Raw genomic sequence first — 20,257 nt, 5'->3', positions numbered from 1 at the left:
TTAACCGGTGGGATGTCGGTTCGAACCCCGACCAGTAGGCACGGCTGAAGTGCCCTTGAGCAAGGCACCTAACCCCTCACTGCTCCCCGAGCGCCACTGTTGTTGCAGGCAGCTTACCGCGCCGGGATTAGTGTGTGCTTCACCTCACTGTGTGTTCACTGTGTGCTGAGAGTGTTTCACTAATTCACGGATTGGGATATACTATATGTTTGATGATGGCGGAGGTTATTGTCAAATGTTTACAACAATACCAATGGTATTACAGTAAATGGTTCCTAGAGCATTGATGAGTGTAGATATTGTGAATGTGGATAATACAGTGCGATTTTTGAATGTTAAAAGTTGCAATTGGTGAATAAACTCTTTTGAGAGGTGGATAAACTCTAATAAGAGTGGATAAACTCTTTTTCTGACATTTCAGAGGTTGATAAACTGCGTACCAACTACATCCCTGCTGGTAGTGTAACGGTTTATTTGGTTGTGTTTGTATTTCTTTCTACTTCATTCCTTACAATGTAATCCTCTATGTCAGTGCTAGGTCAAATGGTGTCAACGCAATTAACCCTGAAACTAATTGAACTTTCAAATGTACATATTATAAAATGCTGATTAGACCCTCTGCCGCATCCCTGTGTCATTTCTCTCCTTTCCCCTCTCCCTCCCTCTCTTCATTAGACATGTGGTGGTTGTGTGCCTCTCTATATTTGGCCCTCTGCCTCGTTCCCTTGCTGTCCCTCTTACTCTCTTTACATTCAGCTTGTGAGGCAGTTCAGTCTCTTTCTATCTTGGACTGTTTAGCTCTCTGGTTCTCTCTTTACATTACATTACATTTTGGCTGACGCTTTTTAACCAAAGCGACTTCCAACAAGGGAAACAATCAAGGTAGAGTGTGATAAGAACTAGTTAGTGCAGCAGTAAGTGCTACTCTCGCTCTCTCTTCTTATTTGTCTCCCTGTCTGTTACCCTCTCTCTTCTTTCCTCTCCGTCTCTCCTCCATTCTCTCGCAGAGTGGACCTTAAGTGGGCCAAAGGTGGGCCGAGTGAGGGCCAGATGAGGCCTCAGTCCCCCACGGGCCCTAGGCAGTAAATCAGGCCGTATAATTGGTTGGAAAGGAAGGCTTGAGTGAGGCCAGCGCTCGGCTGGATATGAGTCTCCTCTGGCCTGACCTCCCGGACCTCAACGACTTTATGAGCCTCGCCGGAGGCCGAGAGAGTTGTAACAGTGCTGAGGGAGTGATGACTGGGAGGGTGTGTGTTTGTGTGTGTGTTTGAAAGAGAAAGGGAGAGATTGAGTATGCATGCATACATACATTATGTCCATGTAAATACAGAAAGTATAGATTATCTGTTGCATATATTTCTTTGAGCATGTCTGTGTGTGCAGTGATATGCATGTGTGTTTTTTGTGTATCTCTCTCTTTTTGTGTATCTCTTGCTCTCTCTGTCTTGAAACACACTACAATGTGGGCTAGTCAGTGTACACACACACACACACACACACACACACACACACACACACACACACACACACACACACACACAGATCGGCTGGTAGATAGGTCTCCCTATGTGAATGCCCATCAGCCTCATCTCTGATTCTTCTCTTCACAGAAACAGAGTGATGCAGACAGACTGATATCTTGGCAGACAGATAGACTGTCTGACACAGAGATAAAGGGATATTTTATCAGTGGTAAACAGACGAGTAAACAAATTGACAAGCTTGTTATCTGTGAAAATCACCTCAGATTTCTGAGACTGCTTTCTTCCCATAGGAATCTCCTCTCTGCTTCAGAGCAGAGGCTCATCCCTGAGTTAGTTTTGTAGATTTGTAAACAATCTCACTTTTTGTCCCCTTCCTCACTTCTCATTCTCTCTCTTTCTTTCTTCATTGAAGGTCATTGCAGCATTTTTCTCATGGCTTTCAGTGAACACAATAAACACACCTGTGTGTTGATCAATGATCAGATGATCCCATATCTAAATTGATTTCATTAACATCATTCATTCATTCACTCATTTATTCATTCACATATGGACACTCCTAGAGAGAAAGCATTTTGCCGAAAAACCAAATAGTGACACCACTGGTGCTCTAAACAGCTGCCATCTTGTTCTGGTGCTGTCATCACCTTTCACTATAAGAGACAGGCATACTGTCTGTGTGTGTGTGTGTGAGGGGTATGGTCAACATGTGGGTGACTAAAGTGTATGTGTCAGACCATAGGGATGTGATCGTGTGTGTGTGTGTGTGTGTGTGTGTGTGTGTGTGTGTGTGTTTGTTTCAGGGCATAGAAGGACAGTTTTCAAGACATTTAAAAGAGCAACGAGGACCCTCTCGTATAGGAGGACAGTTGGCTGTCCTCATAAAAATAAACCCTATAAAACCTTTTCTCAGCATGTTTTAATACCCAAAAAGTGGTTTTCTCAAAAGTCCTTATGTACCAAAAACCTGACATATTTTGTATATTTGTGTGTCCGCCACTGCCCCCTATCGGTGGTCGTGGTCCCTGCATGCTGCGACACACAAGCGCGGGAAATTATACACAACGCGGGAAATTATACACAACGCGCGAAATTAGACGCTAAATCAACACTGCGCATGCTCATACTGATTGGCTGGATAGAAGACAGCTGCTACACCTGTGATCACCAGATTCATTTGCTGGGAGTTCTTCTGGAAATGCACGTTGTGGAGAGAAGGTAAGAAATCCATAACAAAACGTTTTAATAGGTAGGCCTAATAGCAGTGTTATTGTGGTATGTAATATAGGTAAATGCTTGTTGAATGACATAATGTTAAAGACTTAAACAAAAATAGCCTACTGTGTGATAAGTAGCCTAGCCAGTTAATTCCATATAGCCTACTACAGCCCAGAGAGAGCACCAATAGACTGTATTCCAAGTAGATTAAGCGTTTTTATTCCCAGCGATTCTCCCAGAATTACCTATTGGTAGGAAATGTACTTGACCTAGGCTACTGTTAGCTGGCTAGGTGCATGCTATTGTTATTGCCAATGCTATTGCAGGGAGACTGAACCCTCCGATCCAGGTAAGTGGCCTGGATATTTAAAACTACCACAAAGAAATTAGTCAAGGAATAGCAAACACCAATGTTGGCAGATCAGTTACGACCAGTAGTGTTGAAAGATGGTATATCGATCTTATTTCATCCATTTGGTAAGATTAACACTATATTCAGAGCATTGCTAGCTATCGGATGGGAAAAGTATATTGAAGAGGTCACGTTGGACAAACTAAGGCTTTAGATAGACGAATGACAGTAATTTATGAATACGTTGTCAGACGGCTGTAAATGTATTTTGTTTTTGTTTGCTTTTCATCAGAGGCGTCAGACTTTTACTAACGTCAATTTCGCTAGCAAACTACATTACAACGTTGCTCTTTATGCTCCTAAACCACGAACAGCACACAGTGGTATTGGGGGAGGGAGGGGGGCTACAATCGTGACTATCAATGTTAAACTTTATTTTAAGTCTGAATTGTTCCAATTTCTTTGAAGAGGTAAGGGAGGACGTGCCCATCTAGACAACTAATAGACTAAATATGAAGTAGCCCAACATTATCTCCTACGTGTGGAAATTATAGCCAGAGGTTATGGCTTGGCAAGCTTAATGTCCAGCACATAGAATTTTGACGGCTAAGCTAAGGTCTGTGGTAAATGAGTGCTTTGTTTAGATCTCCGTTGAGTTTATCCTTTAACATAGCCTACATTTTCTGTTTCTCTATTTCTTTGTATGCATTGTCATTTAGTATTTGAACATACTGTTTGAATATACATGGTATTAGTGAGATGAGTAGTGAAGTTGTTTTGTTGTTTACATTTTTGTTATTAATTTCCTTAGTGACTTCTGTCATGCCACGGAGAACTACTCCTCTTCAGGATGCCACTAATCACATCCTTGCAGGAAGAGACAAGAATTCAATGTTAGAGATCAAATATATTAATCCAGTTAAAGGTGAGTGACTGACACACTGTAGGCTAGACTGAAGGTTACATGTCACTGGTTCTTGAATTGACGTTGCATTGTAGCAATTTATAGGAATAATTCAGTTGTATGTGATTATTTGCATTGCTGAGTTTTATCCAATAGATATAGTCTGCTACCCCTGTTACTCTAATAAGGTTGTGTCTGCAGGTCGTGGTATCTTCACTTTAGCTGTTTTCAATCAAGGAGACTTTGTGGTGGAGTATAGAGGGGAGCTCATTGATGCAGCTGAAGCTGAACATAGACGTAAACTGTACCACAATGCATGTTCGATCTTCATGTTTGACTTCACATGGAAGCGGAAGACATGGTGGTAGGTTCAGAATGACTAATATGTTTAGATTACTATAGTGAGAAGTCAGGATTTCTGAAGTAAAGATCTCATGTTGCATTTTAACTTGCATCAACTGTGCATGTACAATTCAAGTGTCACTATAAACGTCTGTTTAGTGCATGATGTTTGTACATTTGCAGTATTGATGGAGCACTTGAAGATGGGTCATTTGGACGACTGGTAAACGATGAGCACAAGGCACCAAATTGCAGAATGAAGTTGATCGAAGCAGATGGGAAGCCACATCTCTGCCTTTTTGCACTGAAGGAAATTATGGCTGGAACTGAAATCACTTATGACTATGGTGGGAAAGAATGGCCCTGGCGTAAAGAGGTGGGTCATTTTGATTTTATCCCCATATGAATTGGTGTCAAGGTTTAAAAAGTATAGCCTATATTTTGACATCTTGATAAAAATGAAATCCTCTCTTTGTGTTAAGCTGTGTCCGTTTCATGAGGCCACAGAGATTACACAATACCTATCGTTTGTTAGTGCCAACAATCATAACCAAAAAACAGAAGTCACATCTTGGTGGTCTTCAATCTGGTTTTCAGTCAATCGTGTCTCTCTCCTACCGTGGAAATCCAGAGTTCACGCGAGAGCACAATGGAATTGTCTCGGCGAGACACTCTGGCAATGATGCACGTTACTTTTACCCCGATATCCCGGGGAACCAGCTAAACTGATGAAGACAGCACTGTAACGTTGGAGGACGGTACACATTGGTCGTAGTGTTATCCAATTGCGTGCAGTGAGATTTTTAAATGCATGCTTGTTGCCGTCCCTCGAGTTGGGCCATTACATTGTTCGTGGCCAGACCCTTAATCTTTCTAGATTACCAGGGTCTGGATTTTCCAGGCTATCTCTCTCCCAGATGATGCCAGCAAGCTTATCTGTATGTTTTGTATATTTCCCCTACTGTTACAACCACTGCTGCCCAATTTTTTTCTGTTTAACTTGTTTAGACACAACTCAGTGGTGGAAGTTTCCCTTCTGGCCAACACTCCGTTGCAGAGCTTAGTGACCACGCCCATGACTTGGAACCCAATGTTTTCTCTACAGACTTATTCAGAGGTGAGTCCCTGCTTGAAGAAGCAATGCCTGGTAAATACTGGGGTCTTGCAAGGCACTGTGCCTTCATGTCCTGTGTTCTCTTCAACAGACACCGAATTGAGAGCAGAGTGTCAGTCATCCACTCCCACACCAGACAACCCTGCGCATGAGGTTAGTTTGAATTCAGCTGTTTATTTCGGGATGTATGAATGATTAGAAATTATATAGTTTCGTAAGGGACATATTTATCAATGAATTACAATTATACTGCAGGTACAGTCTGAATCTTTTGTCGGTACTGATAGCCATCAATTCACACTTTGTTCCCCTGTCTACATCGTTTTCAGTGTCATAAACTTAAAGGTTTGAGTGAAATAGACACTGTACCAGTTGATGCCTGTTCATCTTTGCATATTGCTGTTCATTTTTTTAGGTGCACTGTGTCAGAGGTCAGTGTGGCACTTCTTCTGCGAAAGAGGGGATTGGAGAAGTTGGTGTCCAGCACCAGGAGGTGTTATCCCCTGTGTTCTCAGCAGAGCTTGCCAGTGGTCAGTTATAGTTTTGAGTAAATGTTGTTAACTTCTGGCAATGCATGTCATGCCTGCTAAGGGTTTGCAGCATGAAAAATGTGGCAATATCAGGCCATATATCATGTCTTGATGGACATTTTGAGTAGAATATTGTCTGTCAGGGATGTAAGTTGAGTATAGTATACCTATATGTGGTTTTATGACTTGAGGAAAGACAAACACTGAATCTCCCTGTGTTCTCTTGTACAGAGACTGAATCAAGATCAGGGTGTCAATCATCCAGAGCCGCGCCAAATGACTCTGCTTGTGAGGTGAGTTTTTGAAATTGACCAATGGTTAGAAGTACTGTGGTGTTCCATGGAACACAATGTTCAGTGTTTTAGTAAACATCTTGCAGCTACAGTGGAAATGTCTATTCAGTATGGATGGTTTTACTAACCATGGTGTCCCCCCAACACTGTTTTTTTCCTGAGTGTGCCATACACTGGGAGTTCAATAACAGAAGACTTAGAGTTTGATCAAGGATGTCATTAGAAGTCCAAAGGACCATGTCCTTGCATAACATGAGTTTGTCTGTGTTACAAACTGTCCTCACATAACATGAATATTCCCCTGTGTCACACACAGATGTAGAAACTACAGCACATGCTTGTAAAGTGGCTAGTTAAGGAATAGCGTTTTGTCTCTTTAATACACATTCTTACTTGTGGCATCAGTATGTACCTACAGTATATGGTGCATTGTCAGCTGTTTCTTGCGGCTTGATGATGTAATTTGTTATGCAGTGACATGCCTTCCTTATCCAAAATGGTTGCTAAATCTTGTTAAATATTCTGTCTTTGCACATACTGTATGGAGTATTCCTATCTGTACCAGTTGATGCCTGTTCATCTTTGCATATTGCTGTTAATTTTTTTTAGGTGCACTGTGTCAGAGGTCAGTGTGGCACTTCTTTTGCGAAAGAGGGGATTGGAGAAGTTGGTGTCCAGCACCAGGAGGTGTTATCCCCTGTGTTCTCAGCAGAGCTTGCCAGTGGTCAGTTATAGTTTTGAGTAAATGTTGTTAACTTCTGGCAATGCATGTCATGCCTGCTAAGGGTTTGCAGCATGAAAAATATGGCAATATCAGGCCATTTTTCTATGTCTTGATAGACGATATTCTACTCAAAATGTCCGTCAGGGATGTGAGTTGAGTATATTATGCCTTTGTGGTTTTATGACTTGAGGAAAGTCAAGCACTGAATCTCCCGGTGTTCTCTTGTACAGAGACCGAATCAAGATCAGGGTGTCAATCATCCAGAGCTATGCCAAATGACACTGCTTGTGAGGTGAGTTTGAATTTACCTGTGTTTTGAAATTGACCAATGGTTAGAAGTACTCTAATGTTCCATGGAACACAATTTTCAGTGTTATAATGATTGTCACATATTGTGTGTTAGTGTAGGCTATATTTAAACTGTATTTCGAGTTTAATATCGGCATGTCGACTTTAAAGTCGAAATGACATTTCAACTTTATTCTCGAAATGTCGAGTTTAATCTCGTCATGGCAAACATTTTTTTTTTTTTTCTTTGTGTGGCCCTAATACTCCGTCGTAGAATTATCATTATTTTGACAGCATTAGAAACATATTAATTTGCAGTGGTTTATGGTGTAAGTTCCTTTACTTGGACAATAGCATATCTATACAGTCTTTTACTGTTTACTTTTTTTTTTATTATTGTAATTAAATGTTTTCTAGTCATTATTTACCACATAGTTAGCATAGAATGTTTTGTTGCGTATGTTGCGTTGGTATTTAAATATTTTTCATTTTTTTCTTGTCATCCTATACAGTTGCTAAACATTTAGAACATGTGTCTTTAAACTCTGTCTTAGTACAACTTTACAATAAACTTATGTGATATTCAAGTCCTCATCTGCATCTGTTCAACTTTTTATACACAGCGAAATAGTGGAAGCTTCCCTTCTGGCCAACACTCCGTTGCAGAGCTTAGTGACCACGCCCATGACTTGGAACCCAATGTTTTCTCTACAGACTTATTCAGAGGTGAGTCCCTGCTTGAAGAAGCAATGCCTGCCAAATACTGGGGTCTTGCAAGGCACTGTGTCTTCATGTCCTGTGTTCTCTTCAACAGACACCGAATTGAGAGCAGAGTGTCAGTCATCCACTCCCACACCAGACAACCTTGCGCATGAGGTTAGTTTGAATTCAGCTGTTTATTTCGGGATGTATGAATGTTTAGAAATGATATAGTTTCGTAAGGGACATTTATCAATGAATTGCAATTATACTGCAGGTACAGTCTGAAAATCTTTGTCGGTACAGATAGTCATCAATTCACACTTTGTTCCCCTGTCTACATCGTTTTCATTGTCATAAACTTAAAGGTTTGAGTGAAATAGACACTGTACCAGTTGATGCCTGTTCATCTTTGCATATTGCTGTTCATTTTTTTAGGTGCACTGTGTCAGAGGTCAGTGTGGCACTTCTTCTGCGAAAGAGGGGATTGGAGAAGTTGGTGTCCAGCACCAGGAGGTGTTATCCCCTGTGTTCTCAGCAGAGCTTGCCAGTGGTCAGTTATAGTTTTGAGTAAATGTTGTTAACTTCTGGCAATGCATGTCATGCCTGCTAAGGGTTTGCAGCATGAAAAATGTGGCAATATCAGGCCATTTATCTATGTCTTGATGGACATTTTGAGTAGAATATTGTCTGTCAGGGATGTGAGTTGAGTATAGTATACCTATATGTGGTTTTATGACTTGAGGAAAGTCAAACACTGAATCTCCCTGTGTTCTCTTGTACAGAGACTGAATCAAGATCAGGGTGTCAATCATCCAGAGCCACGCCAAATGACTCTGCTTGTGAGGTGAGTTTGAATTTACCTGTGTTTTGAAATTGACCAATGGTTAGAAGTACTGTGGTGTTCCATGGAAAACAATGTTCAGTGTTTTAGTAAACATCTTGCAGCTACAGTGGAAATGTCTTCTATTCAGTATGGATGGTTTTACTAACCATGGTGTCCCCCCAACACTGTTTTTTTCCTGAGTGTGCCATACACTGGAAGTTCAATAACAGAAGACTTAGAGTTTGATCAAGGATGTCATTAGAAGTCCAAAGGACCATGTCCTTGCATACCATGAGTTTGTCTGTGTTACAAACTGTCCTCACATAACATGAATATTCCCCTGGGTCACACACAGATGTAGAAACTACAGCACATGCTTGTAAAGTGGCTAGTTGAGGAATAGCGTTTTGTCTCTTTAATACACATTCTTACTTGTGGCATCAATGTGTACCTACAGTACAGTTGTGCTCATAAGTTTACATACCCTTAGCATATACATGCTAAAGTTGACTAAAAAGAAGAATAAAAAATATCATCTTTTGAAAATTGATCTTAATGTCTTAATAAAAAAATGAGGAAATCCAACCTTTTAAAGACACCAATTTTCTTTGTGAATGAATTATGTATTGTAAATAAATAAATGTTCTTCCTTACAATACAAGTGCTCATAAGTATACATACCCCTATGTTAAATTCCCATAGAGCCAGGCAGATTTTTATTTTTAAAGGCCAGTTGTTTCATGGATACCGGATACTATGCATCCTGATGAAGTTCCCTTGAGCTTTGAAATTGAAATTAAAATAGCTTCACATACCCTTCACCATACATATAGATTGGCTATCATATAGGTGGTTTTATTTCAGTTAGCCGCTAACAATTTCACCTGTGTTTTGAAATTGACCAATGGTTAGAAGTACTGTGATGTTCCATGGAACACAATGTTCAGTGTTTTAGTAAACATCTTGCAGCTACAGTGGAAATGCTTTCTATTCAGTATGGATGGTTTTACTAACCATGGTGTCCCCCCAACACTGTTTTTTTACTGAGTGTGCCATACACTGGGAGTTCAATAACAGAAGACTTAGAGTTTGATCAAGGATGTCATTAGAAGTCCAAAGGACCATGTCCTTGCATACCATGAGTTTGTCTGTGTTATAAACTGTCCTCACATAACATGAATATTCCCCTGTGTCACACACATATGCAGAAACTACAGCACATGCTTGTAAAGTGGCTAGTTAAGAAATTTGTTATGCAGTGACATGCCTCCCTTATCCAAAATGGTTACTAAATCTTGTTAAATATTCTGTCTTTGCACATACTGTATGGAGTATTCCCATCTGTACCAGTTGATGCCTGTTCATCTTTGCATATTGCTGTTCATTTTTTTAGGTGCACTGTGTCAGAGGTCAGTGTGGCACTTCTCCAATCCCCTCTTTCACAGAAGAAGTTGGTGTCCAGCACCAGGAGGTGTTATCCCCTGTGTTCTCAGCAGAGCTTGCCAGTGGTCAGTTATAGTTTTGAGTAAATGTTGTTAACTTCTGGCAATGCATGTCATGCCTGCTAAGGGTTTGCAGCATGAAAAATGTGGCAATATCAGGCCATTTATCTATGTCTTGATGGACATTTTGAGTAGAATATTGTCTGTCAGGGATGTGAGTTGAGTATATTATGACTTGAGGAAAGTCAAGCACTGAATCTCCCTGTGTTCTGTTGTACAGAGACCGAATCAAGATCAGGGTGTCAATCATCCAGAGCTGTGCCAAATGACTCTGCTTGTGAGGTGAGTTTGAAATTACCTGTGTTTTGAAATTGAACAATGGTTAGAAGTACTGTGATGTTTCATGGAACACAATTTTCATTGTTTTAGTTAGGGCTGCTGCTATCGATTCTTTTTGTAATTGATTAATCTAGTACTTTATTGATCGATTAATCGGATCACTTTTTTCCCGTTTTTAAACAACCAATACAGATAATGCATAACGAAAATTATGTGGCTGTTGCCACAATTGTCACAGAGGTTTTCATTCTAACTCCAACGTTTGGCTCCAAAACTAAGCCCATTTATTGCAATTTACCCATTTAGTGTTTTTAAGTGCCAGTGCCAACATTAAATAATGTTAAAAATGCTCTCTGTAAAATTGCTGCCTTTTGTTTATGACTGAGCTGGGTGAACAAAGCTGTTCATACTATGTTGTGACGTCTGTATTGCAAACACGTGCACAGATTTTTCCAGGGGTTTTCCAGATAGTCCAGGGTTTATCAACCTATTTCCTTGCAGTTTGAGGTTATGTAGTGCTGTGGCTAGGAAGAAGAGAATAATCAGTTTCCTTGCCCCCATCAGTTAATTTCCGGCTGTTTCGCTAGTGGTCTGTATTGTAGAACATTTTTTCATTCTTCCTAGCACTCGCTGTCTTCAAACAACAGGGCTGTAGGTTGATTTACCCTGGACCTGGAGTTTAACTTTTAGTGTTAAGCAAAGCCATTGATTGGTAGAGATCCCTGTTGCCATTTCTTTTTTTACAGATGATAGAAGTTAAGCAGGGTAAATCTAAATTTGGCTTTGGACACAGGTTCCGAAACTAGATGTGTTTCTGTTTTTTTTAAATGTCAGATGAAGGTTTACTTCATTATTTAGAGGAATTGTTGTCTTTGCCATCATCACAAGAGAAGCATATCTTTCTCTTTTGTGTGTGTGATGAGTGACACCCCAACAGTTAGCTAAACTTAAGTCACAGGAATTGAATATATATGCTTCTATATTATAAAAGTAACTTCTTTACCCCTTCTCATCTCTCCTGATGGATTTGAAGAAAAGTACATGGATTTGTGTGAAAGTAAAACAATTCATGATACAATTTGTGTGTGTAAAGGTTTTATATTTATTTCATGTTTTGAAAATGTTTGTCACAGTGTACAATCCATAAGCTGGTTTTTGAATCGTTGAGAATTGACAAATGCTGGATATGCCATTCACCTTTCACATCTATCAGATGGCACGGTGTAAGATGCAAACGTAAGTGTGTTTTTCATCTTCTCCTAATTAATGCATTTCTCAGTATAAGTAGTTTCATTTCATGCCATGGGTCAGTTCCAGACTCGCACCTATAAATCATAAAAACATGTTGATTGAATGTTTTATCAAGTCACACCATTGCGGTGAAAGACACTGGAGTAGCAGATACTATGACGTGCCAGGCAAGTGAGTTTGCAAGATGAGGCACATGGCAGATAACAGAGAGCATACCTGTAAATTAGTCGCCTTTTGGCAAATTTTACTGTTTTGGAATTGAAATGGGCCATTAACATGAAGCGAAGGGGTTTTTTTTTTTTTTATTGGGGGGGTCAGGGAGTCGGAGAAGCCGCATCACAAATCTATCACGCAGGGTTTCCTTATGCCTGGAGACTCTCGCCTTTGGATGTTGAACAAGTCCTTAATTCCTTTGCTATTATCATTTATATTATTAGGCTATCTATATTGTTCTTTGTTATTAGACTTAGACCTAAGTTAGGCTACAACCTTAAATCCTTGCAAATGTTTCATTCTTTCATCCGGTTCACTGCAGTGCGGATAAATCCATCTTTCATGGACTTTATTAATTTGTGTGACTCCGAAATAAAATTACAACTTATAGATGAGTTGTTTTCAATGTTAACCCAATCGCACAATAAACGAAACACCACTGTTTGAATTGTTGTATAGACAAATTCCAACAAGCCCATATTTGCAATGTTACCAATGCAAATAGCACATTTCTTGGTTTGATGCGCTACTGTACGTGAACATAGGAAAATGTTTGTGCTTCTTCGTCAGCATTATTAAAGATTAGCTTGGCTGAAAAGCATAATGCACGTCTCATTATGCATACGTTTCATTATGTGTAAGTGAGTATCAACACAAGGAAAATGCCATCAACTCTATGGTGCGCTCAGGACATTGATGAAGTCATTTTGTACATACGCTCAACTTTGAAGATGATGTTAAACCCTTCGACTTTCAACTTTTTCTAACTTTGTGCCTTCCAATAAGTCACTGGGTCTATATTTAAGCATCTGAGTTGATAATAGATCGAGTGGGCTTTTCAAGTGGACTTCAAATTTAGTTTGGCTAATTGAGATGATAAATATACTGTATAAAAGGTAATGATGAACATAAACTTTAGGCCTAATAAATCCAGAACTAATTCAATAGATCCACCAAGCAATTGGCAATCCAAATGCTTGTAGGTGTCTCCACACCTTTCCAGTTACTTTCCTTTTATTCTCAGAAGCCTTATTAGCTTAATTAATTGTATTAAGGATAAACATTTCAGCATTTCTGTTCCACATTAGACCATTCTGCCAGAAATCTTTGAGCCAAGGATTCATTCTGAAAACGGCCTACACCTTGCACATTACGCATTAAAAAAAGAATCCGTGTTTGGTCAGGTCAGGCTGCTAATGTGTCTGTTTTTACAGTAACAGTTTATAATCAGAATCTCAAATCTCTTGATTGTTAGGAGGATGCCATATTATGTCATATTTTTAAGTTTAATTAGATAATTATCTGTCTGGAAATACCATAAGAATGCACCATTTGAACAGTCATTTTTCAAAACATTCTGTTTTTCGTTATGAACGTTAGTGAGTGAATTTAATGTGTGGGATCACTACATACTTTTTTTTAACTGACTTCAAATGGGTAATGTAAAGGCTCTGCCACTCCAGTGAATTCTACCTTAATGGTTGAAACGTGTACTTTTTGTTAAAGTTTTAGCCATCACTCAAACGGTTTGTACTGAACAGTTCATTTTGTTAGCATTTCTTAATTGTGTATGTTTCATAAGTGTGAAGCTTATTCCATTTAATAAGAAAATGAGTATGCAATTGGTCAACAATTGATCAATTTTTGTCTAATTTTGTCTGAAGAATGCTGTGGTGTGTGGCACAAAATCTGCCTCCAGAAGTCCTCAGAAGACTGGGATATATCAGATGTAAGTGAACATTGAAGTATAATATGCTTAATATCAATATGATGGCTTTTAGCAGTTTGTTTTTGACACCATCCTTCCCATGTGTATTTCTGTTTATTAAAATATGCTGTAATTAATTAATTTAATATACTTTACAGGATGATGTCTCATCTGGTGATGAGTACATCCCAGAGTCTGTATCGGATTCAGAAAGCTCAGGAACAGAGTTGAGTGCCGAGTTGGCTGAACCATCCAAGAAGTCCCATACCAATATGCCTGATTTAGTTACTTTTGCTCACCCAGAACCAGAAAGCTCAGAGTCTGTATCGGATTCAGAAAGCTCAGGAACAGAGTTGAGTGTCAAGTTGCCTGAACCATCCAAGAAGTCCCATACCAATATGCCTGATTTAGTTACTTTTGCTGAACCAGACCCCGAACCAGAACCAGAAAGCACTGTGGATATTCTTGGCCAAAGTAAATCCCCAACCAAATCAGGAAAATTCCTTAAAAGCCAAGTCAATTATTGTTTTGTATGTGGGAAACCTCAAACAAAATTTGCACGTCATCTCGAGAAGCATGTAAATGAAAATGCTGAAATCGCACAGGCACTCCAGTTCCCCAAATCATCAAAGGACAGAAGGGTTCTTCTTGAGAAATTCCGAAACCTTGGCAACTTCAAGCATAACTCGACTGTTAAAACCACAGGGTCAGGCTGTCTTAAAGTGAAAAGGAGTTCCAAACAGAGTAGCAGCCCTGAGACATATGATTACTGCTTGTACTGTAAGGGTATGTTATCCAGAAAAGAACTTTCTCGACATATGAAAAGATGTGCTCTAAGACCCGAGAATAATGTTGAAGAGGGACCTGAGTGGACAGAGAGGGTCATTGGTATAGCATCTGCTCAATTTACAATGTCCCAGCCAATTTCAAGTGAACTTTGGTCAGTGCTGGGCAAAATGCACAAGGATGACGTGTCCACTGCAATAAGGAATGATCATTATCTCATGCAGTTTGCCCAGTCCCTCTTTAATAAGCATGGGAGTGACAGATCAAAGCATGAGTATATAAGACAGAAAGTAAGGGAACTTGGGAGATTACTTGTGACTTTGCGCCACACAACTAGAATCCATAACATGGAAGAGGCAATAAAACCAGGCAACTTCTTTACTCTTACTGGTGCTGTTAAGAGAGTTTCAGGTTTTGATCACCAACACAACACATTCAAAGCCCCAAGTCTGGCTCTTAAAATTGGGCATTCTCTCAGAAAGATAAGTGACCTCATCATGTGTCGTGCCCTAATGGAAGAGGACCAAGAGGGGGTCGATTCCATCAAGAGGTTTCATACACTTCATGAAACAAAGTGGTCTGAATTAGTTTCCCATTCTGCCTTATCAAACCTGAGTGAGGCAAAATACAATAAGAGCACCAGGCTTCCACTGGCCAAAGACGTTCAGAAGCTGCAGTTATATCTTGGTCAGCAAGTGGAATTGGCTAAGGAGAAACTAGCCGATAACCCAACAGCAGGCACTTATGCAGCACTAGCAAAGGTGACCCTCTGTCAAGTCATTTTGTTTAATAGGAGAAGGGAAGGTGAAGTGGCAAGGATGACTGTAAACAATTTTGAAGATCGTGATGTGTCACAACTAAATGATGACATAAGCACTGGGCTTACAGAAGTTGAGAAGAGACTTTGCAAACAATTCGCCAGAGTGGAATTGAGGGGGAAAAAAGGACGAAAGGTTGCTGTGATCCTGACCCCTGATATGACTGCTAACCTGTCACTCCTCATTAGTAAGAGGAAAGAGTGTGGAGTAACTGAAAACAACAATTACCTCTTCGCTATTCCTTGTAGTGATGGTCATTACAGAGGACAGTTTGGTCAATTTGCAGATGCTTGTGGAGCCGAAGATCCTCAAAACCTCAGATCAACTAACCTTCGCAAACAGATCGCCACAATAAGCCAAGTCATGAACTTGAAAGATAATGAACTGGACCAGCTGGCCGACTTTCTCGGCCATGACATTAGGGTGCATAGGGAGTACTATCGACTGCCCCAATCAACGATTCAGCTGGCTAAGATCTCAAAGCTGCTTATGGCTATGGAGAAGGGAAGTGTGAAGGATATTCAAGGAAAATCTCTGGATGAAATTGGTGGTATGAATCATTTACACATTGTTAAATCTGCTTGGTGTGTATGGTTGCTGTAATAACCTTTTTACAATGTCATTTAATAGATGACATAGACAAAATGGATACAGGATCACAGCAACTCCCTAATGTTTCCACATTGCAAGGTACTGTTAAAATGGGGTCCCAAGGCTACTGAAATTGTTGTATTCCGTGTTGCGGATGTTGTAATTGTATTGGTGAAATATTTAAAATAGGCTTTTTTTTATTGACATTTAGATGACCTCCTACTGTTATTTCACAGATGTAGGAACTTTTTATTGCCTACCCTAGCTGTGTATTTGATACCATTGTTTTTTTTTTTGTCTTTTGTTGTTCTTAGACAATGAAGAAATGTTGACTTCTGGGACTTTTGGATCACCTCATCTCTCCGAGACTGCAGCTCAAGGTATAATCTCAATGATGGACCCAACATTTGCCAAACATATCATGTAATGAGCTGGAGTCTGTGGGTTCATTAGAGTGTATTAAAAGTGTTTGTCAGGAATTGTCCAGTAGTACGATGGTTAGAAACTTTGTTAGAAGCTTACCTTTTTGTCATCTCTTTTCATTGTGACACATACATGTATGCATTGTGGTTAGTATTTTGATGTGTTCAGTAGTTTGCATGATCATTTTAAAACTACAGGGAAGACTTGGCCTGTGTAAAATGTACATAATTTCCTAGTAAAATTATCACTCAAGGTATGGTTGCAAAGTCAGGCTCTCCTTACTTCACCCGGTTCAACAACTTTGCCATGAGCATAGTTATTATAATATAGAATTGGCTGTCTGCTTGTTATGTGCATGGTAGTAGAATATATTACAGTTTTACATGTATCCCCTCTATGCCCATGGTGTTTGATTGGTTGGCAGACAGGCTCTTTAAGCCCATACATTTATACTGTGCAATGTTTTTTTAGATGACCAGGGGAACTCTGCCTGTGTAACTTCTGGTTCACCTCATCTCCCTGACTCCGTTACTCAAGGTATTATTTAAATGCGGTGCCATGTCCATCACTAGGCACACTTGCTAATGTGCAGTCAACACTTACATTATGTTTGGTTAGGCATATAAAGCATATAAAGAAGCTGGGTGTATTTTGTTTTTAACAAGCAGTGTAATGAAATGTCATGTTAATGAAAACAATCCAACTTTGATTTTTAGCAGATCTCAATTTATTACCACATACATTTTGTCTACACAAGTTCCAGTTTGTTTGGCAATTTTGAACAGCAACATCCCTACCTGCAAGTACATTCTTTTTCTTTTTTTATCTTCTAATATTTTTTTAATTGTTCAGGTTTCTGTGTTTCATCAAGGCGGTGTACGAAGAGACCATGGTCTGAGGAGGAGATACAAGCGGTGATGAAACATCTAAGGCCTTTTGTTGAAAACGGTGTCACTGCCACCAGCGGGCAGTGCAAGGAAAAGGAACACCCTATCTTGGAGACCAGATCCATTCAAAACATTAGAGATTTTGTCCGCAACAGAGGCTTGGCCTTTAAAAGGCATTCAAATGCTAAACGCTAAATGCTCTTTTGGATAGCTTGAGCCTTTACCTTTCTAGGCATGTTTTACAAGTTGGTGTCCTGTGTTCAGAAATGGGTTAGGTCACTTAATTTATTTTGCTCACAGGCAGTTTTTTGTTTTGTTTGTTTTGCTTTGTGGTTAGCCTGGGCCTTTTAATGTCAGGATTCACTTTTATTTTCCTTTATTATTTTTTAAAATGCTGTCCTTGTTAAGGAAGGAAGAGATTCTTGAGGTGACCAAATCAAATATAGTTCAGTGATTCAACGAATGTGTTGTGTGTTAATAATAACAAACCTAGTTAAGTAGTAACATTTGGCCCACGGGTAGGTAGACCCCATCAGATAAGAGCCGTGGTGTAATCTGTAAACTTTTGTAACTTGACAATTTGATTGGAGGTACTGATGTTTTCTATAGGAAGAAGTGTAGAATGGAGTGATTGTGCTGCCTGTGTACATCATCTGCAAATGATGTCTCAATCTGATGTTATTCACACTTATTTCAACTTGTGTGCCAAATTGTAATGCACAACAGATGTCAACAAAGAAAACAAAAATGACCTCTTAATATATTCCATATTATTATAATGGTGTGCCTCAGTCACTTTGGTCTTATAAGCCATGCGTCCTTTCAAAACAGGTTATACTTGGTGTATGTGTATGGTGACCTGGCCTTATAGACCTTGTGTCCTTTCAAAACAGGTTATACTTGGTGTATGTGTATGGTGATCTGGCCTTACAGACCTTGTCCTTTCAAAGCAGGTTATACATAGTGTATGTGTATGATGACATCACTTTGGTCTTATAAGCCATGTGTCCTTTCAAAACAGGTTATACTTGGTGTATGTGTATGATGACATCACTGACCTTGTACACCACACTGTCCTTATAGACAGTGTTACAGAGAAGTCTTTACAAACCACCAAAAAGTCTGAAAAATAGCCATTTTTTATATCTCAGTTGTGCAAAGAAAATCTTTTAATTTTAAGTCGTGTATAGGTTCCCTGATTTTTTTCATGATTTTTGGTATGTTTTTTGTAGCTCTAGCACCACTGGAACCTGGTGTCCTCGCAGCCCTATGCCAAGTCTGATTTGCCCAAAAAATCCAAAATTGTCCCTATAGTCCGATAAACGGGTATAGGTGTGTGTGTGTGTGTGTGTGTGTGTGTGTTTGTGTGTCTATGTGAGGATCTGTCAGTGCTGACTCCAACCATCAGGGGGGAGATCTCAGCTTTTCCCTCCACCAGGCGATCAGGTGTGGCGCATATCTGTCCGCACGGCAGCCTCACGGCTCTTCCTGATGGACAGTTCACCTTAGGATGAACTCTACCCCCCTCCCCCTGCCCCACCCCCCACATACCCCCTGACGCCCTACTAGCCCTGCACCCCTGCTTCACACCTCTGTGTGGCACCCTTCAAAGCTGCCCTGACGTGCAGCTCCTAACCCCCAGCTTCCGCTGCGCCACCAGGCCCTCTCGGCCCAGACACATCTGTGAGGGCCTCAGCCCCGCTCCCCCGCTCCGTTTCCCAGATGAGACAGGCAGCTACGGCGGCGAGGGCCCTGTCACGGAGCTCCGCGCCCAGGCCCTGCCGACAGCCTGACAGCCTCGGTGAGCACTTTTAAAGCTGTGGAGCTAACCGGGCCGTGAGAAGCTGGGCTAAAACGGCCACAGATGGCGTAAGGCTTTGAAGAGGACAGGCCTCTCTCAGGGACATCCAGGCCGAGTTCACCGCCTCACCTAACAGTCCATCACCCAAATTGTCAACGTCAAAGCCTGCTGGTAAATTCAATGTTACTGTACACACTTACATGTTATTTCAGTGCATATATGACCGATCATTTCTGAAAACTTAACAAGTAACAGTATATTGATAGTTTTCACATGACTGTCAATGACTTTTAAGCACATTTAACTTGAAGTAAGGGAAAAAATCAGAAAGTGAATCAAATTGATTTCTAGAAATTAAATCAATTTCTAATAAAGTGCATTTTAAATTAGTTGTACTTTTGAAAATTGTATTGCCCTACACATAGACGTATAGACTACTGCATATAGGTCGTTTAATAAAGGCATTCCACTCGTAGAGGTCATTGGAACTGGGCTGTGCTGTGAAGCAGAGCGGCGTAGCTGTCCTCTCTCGCCTCTCGCACGGCCAAGGCCAACCCTGGAGGGAACCTCTCTGCCCTCTCTCTATCCTCTCCCTGCCCCCCCTTTAACGTTCCTGCCCCCTTGCCTAACGCCTTTACTATCCCCCCATCTCCCTACACCCCTCAACTCTGTGGTCCCTCAACCTCTATGTTCTGACCCCCCCCCCCCCCCCCCCCCCCTTTGGCTCATTGGCCACTGTCCCAGTGGTGACCAGCCCACACAGTCTGCCCAGGTGAGCCCCCTACACACCCCTCAGTGCCCCCTCTGCATCCTCCCCAGCACCCCGCCACCCTCAGGGAATGGCCATCGTCGTTAATCACACCTGGCGACACATTCCGGCCAGTCGCCTGTGAGCGCTCCAACCCACGGCCCTAGAGAGAGAGAGAGAGAGAGAGAGAGAGAGAGAGAGAGGGAGAGAGGAAAGAGAGAAAGATGTAGATAGAGAGGAGGAAGGAAAGAGCGATACTGTCATTGCTGACTTTGGCTAAGAAGATCACAGCCTTATCCCATCAGACAAAGTGCCCTTCTTATTAAACTACTCTGAAATGCAGGTCAGCAGCAGTCTCATACAAGCACTTTATATGCGGTGACAATGACGGGGACAGTTTTCATGTTTACAGATAATTGTTGGGTTCATTACATTATGCTTTTATATACAAATATTGCTCAGCAGCAAAACTGTAT

General features: G+C 40.6%; 1 protein-coding gene across 11 annotated transcripts; it reads left to right on the top strand.

Annotated features, from left to right (window-relative positions):
* Window positions 1-3,865: 3,865 nt before the first annotated feature.
* LOC121705894 lies at window positions 3,866-17,691 on the top strand. Of its 11 annotated transcripts, none has more exons than XM_042087207.1 (22): window positions 3,866-3,979; window positions 4,160-4,322; window positions 4,484-4,676; window positions 5,309-5,417; window positions 5,506-5,567; window positions 5,830-5,944; window positions 6,176-6,237; window positions 6,847-6,961; window positions 7,192-7,253; window positions 7,873-7,975; window positions 8,064-8,125; window positions 8,387-8,501; window positions 8,734-8,795; window positions 10,168-10,282; window positions 10,497-10,558; window positions 11,689-11,791; window positions 13,684-13,748; window positions 13,886-15,881; window positions 15,962-16,021; window positions 16,237-16,302; window positions 16,817-16,882; window positions 17,198-17,691. In XM_042087207.1, the coding sequence occupies exons 1-22, from the start codon at window positions 3,877-3,879 to the stop codon at window positions 17,425-17,427; spliced, it is 4,089 nt and encodes a 1,362-aa protein (XP_041943141.1). In that variant the 5' UTR covers window positions 3,866-3,876; the 3' UTR covers window positions 17,428-17,691. The 11 variants fall into 11 exon arrangements, with proteins under 11 accessions (XP_041943141.1, XP_041943146.1, XP_041943145.1 ...); XM_042087212.1 differs by having other exon boundaries at window positions 17,217-17,421; XM_042087211.1 differs by lacking the exons at window positions 6,176-6,237; window positions 6,847-6,961.
* Window positions 17,692-20,257: the final 2,566 nt, after the last annotated feature.

The sequence above is a fragment of the Alosa sapidissima genome, chromosome 3 (assembly GCF_018492685.1).
Source record: "Alosa sapidissima isolate fAloSap1 chromosome 3, fAloSap1.pri, whole genome shotgun sequence".
In the NCBI taxonomy this organism is placed as follows: Eukaryota; Metazoa; Chordata; class Actinopteri; order Clupeiformes; family Clupeidae; genus Alosa; species Alosa sapidissima.
The sequence above is the reverse complement of the archived record's forward strand: the minus strand, read 5'-3'. Positions and strand labels throughout refer to the sequence as shown.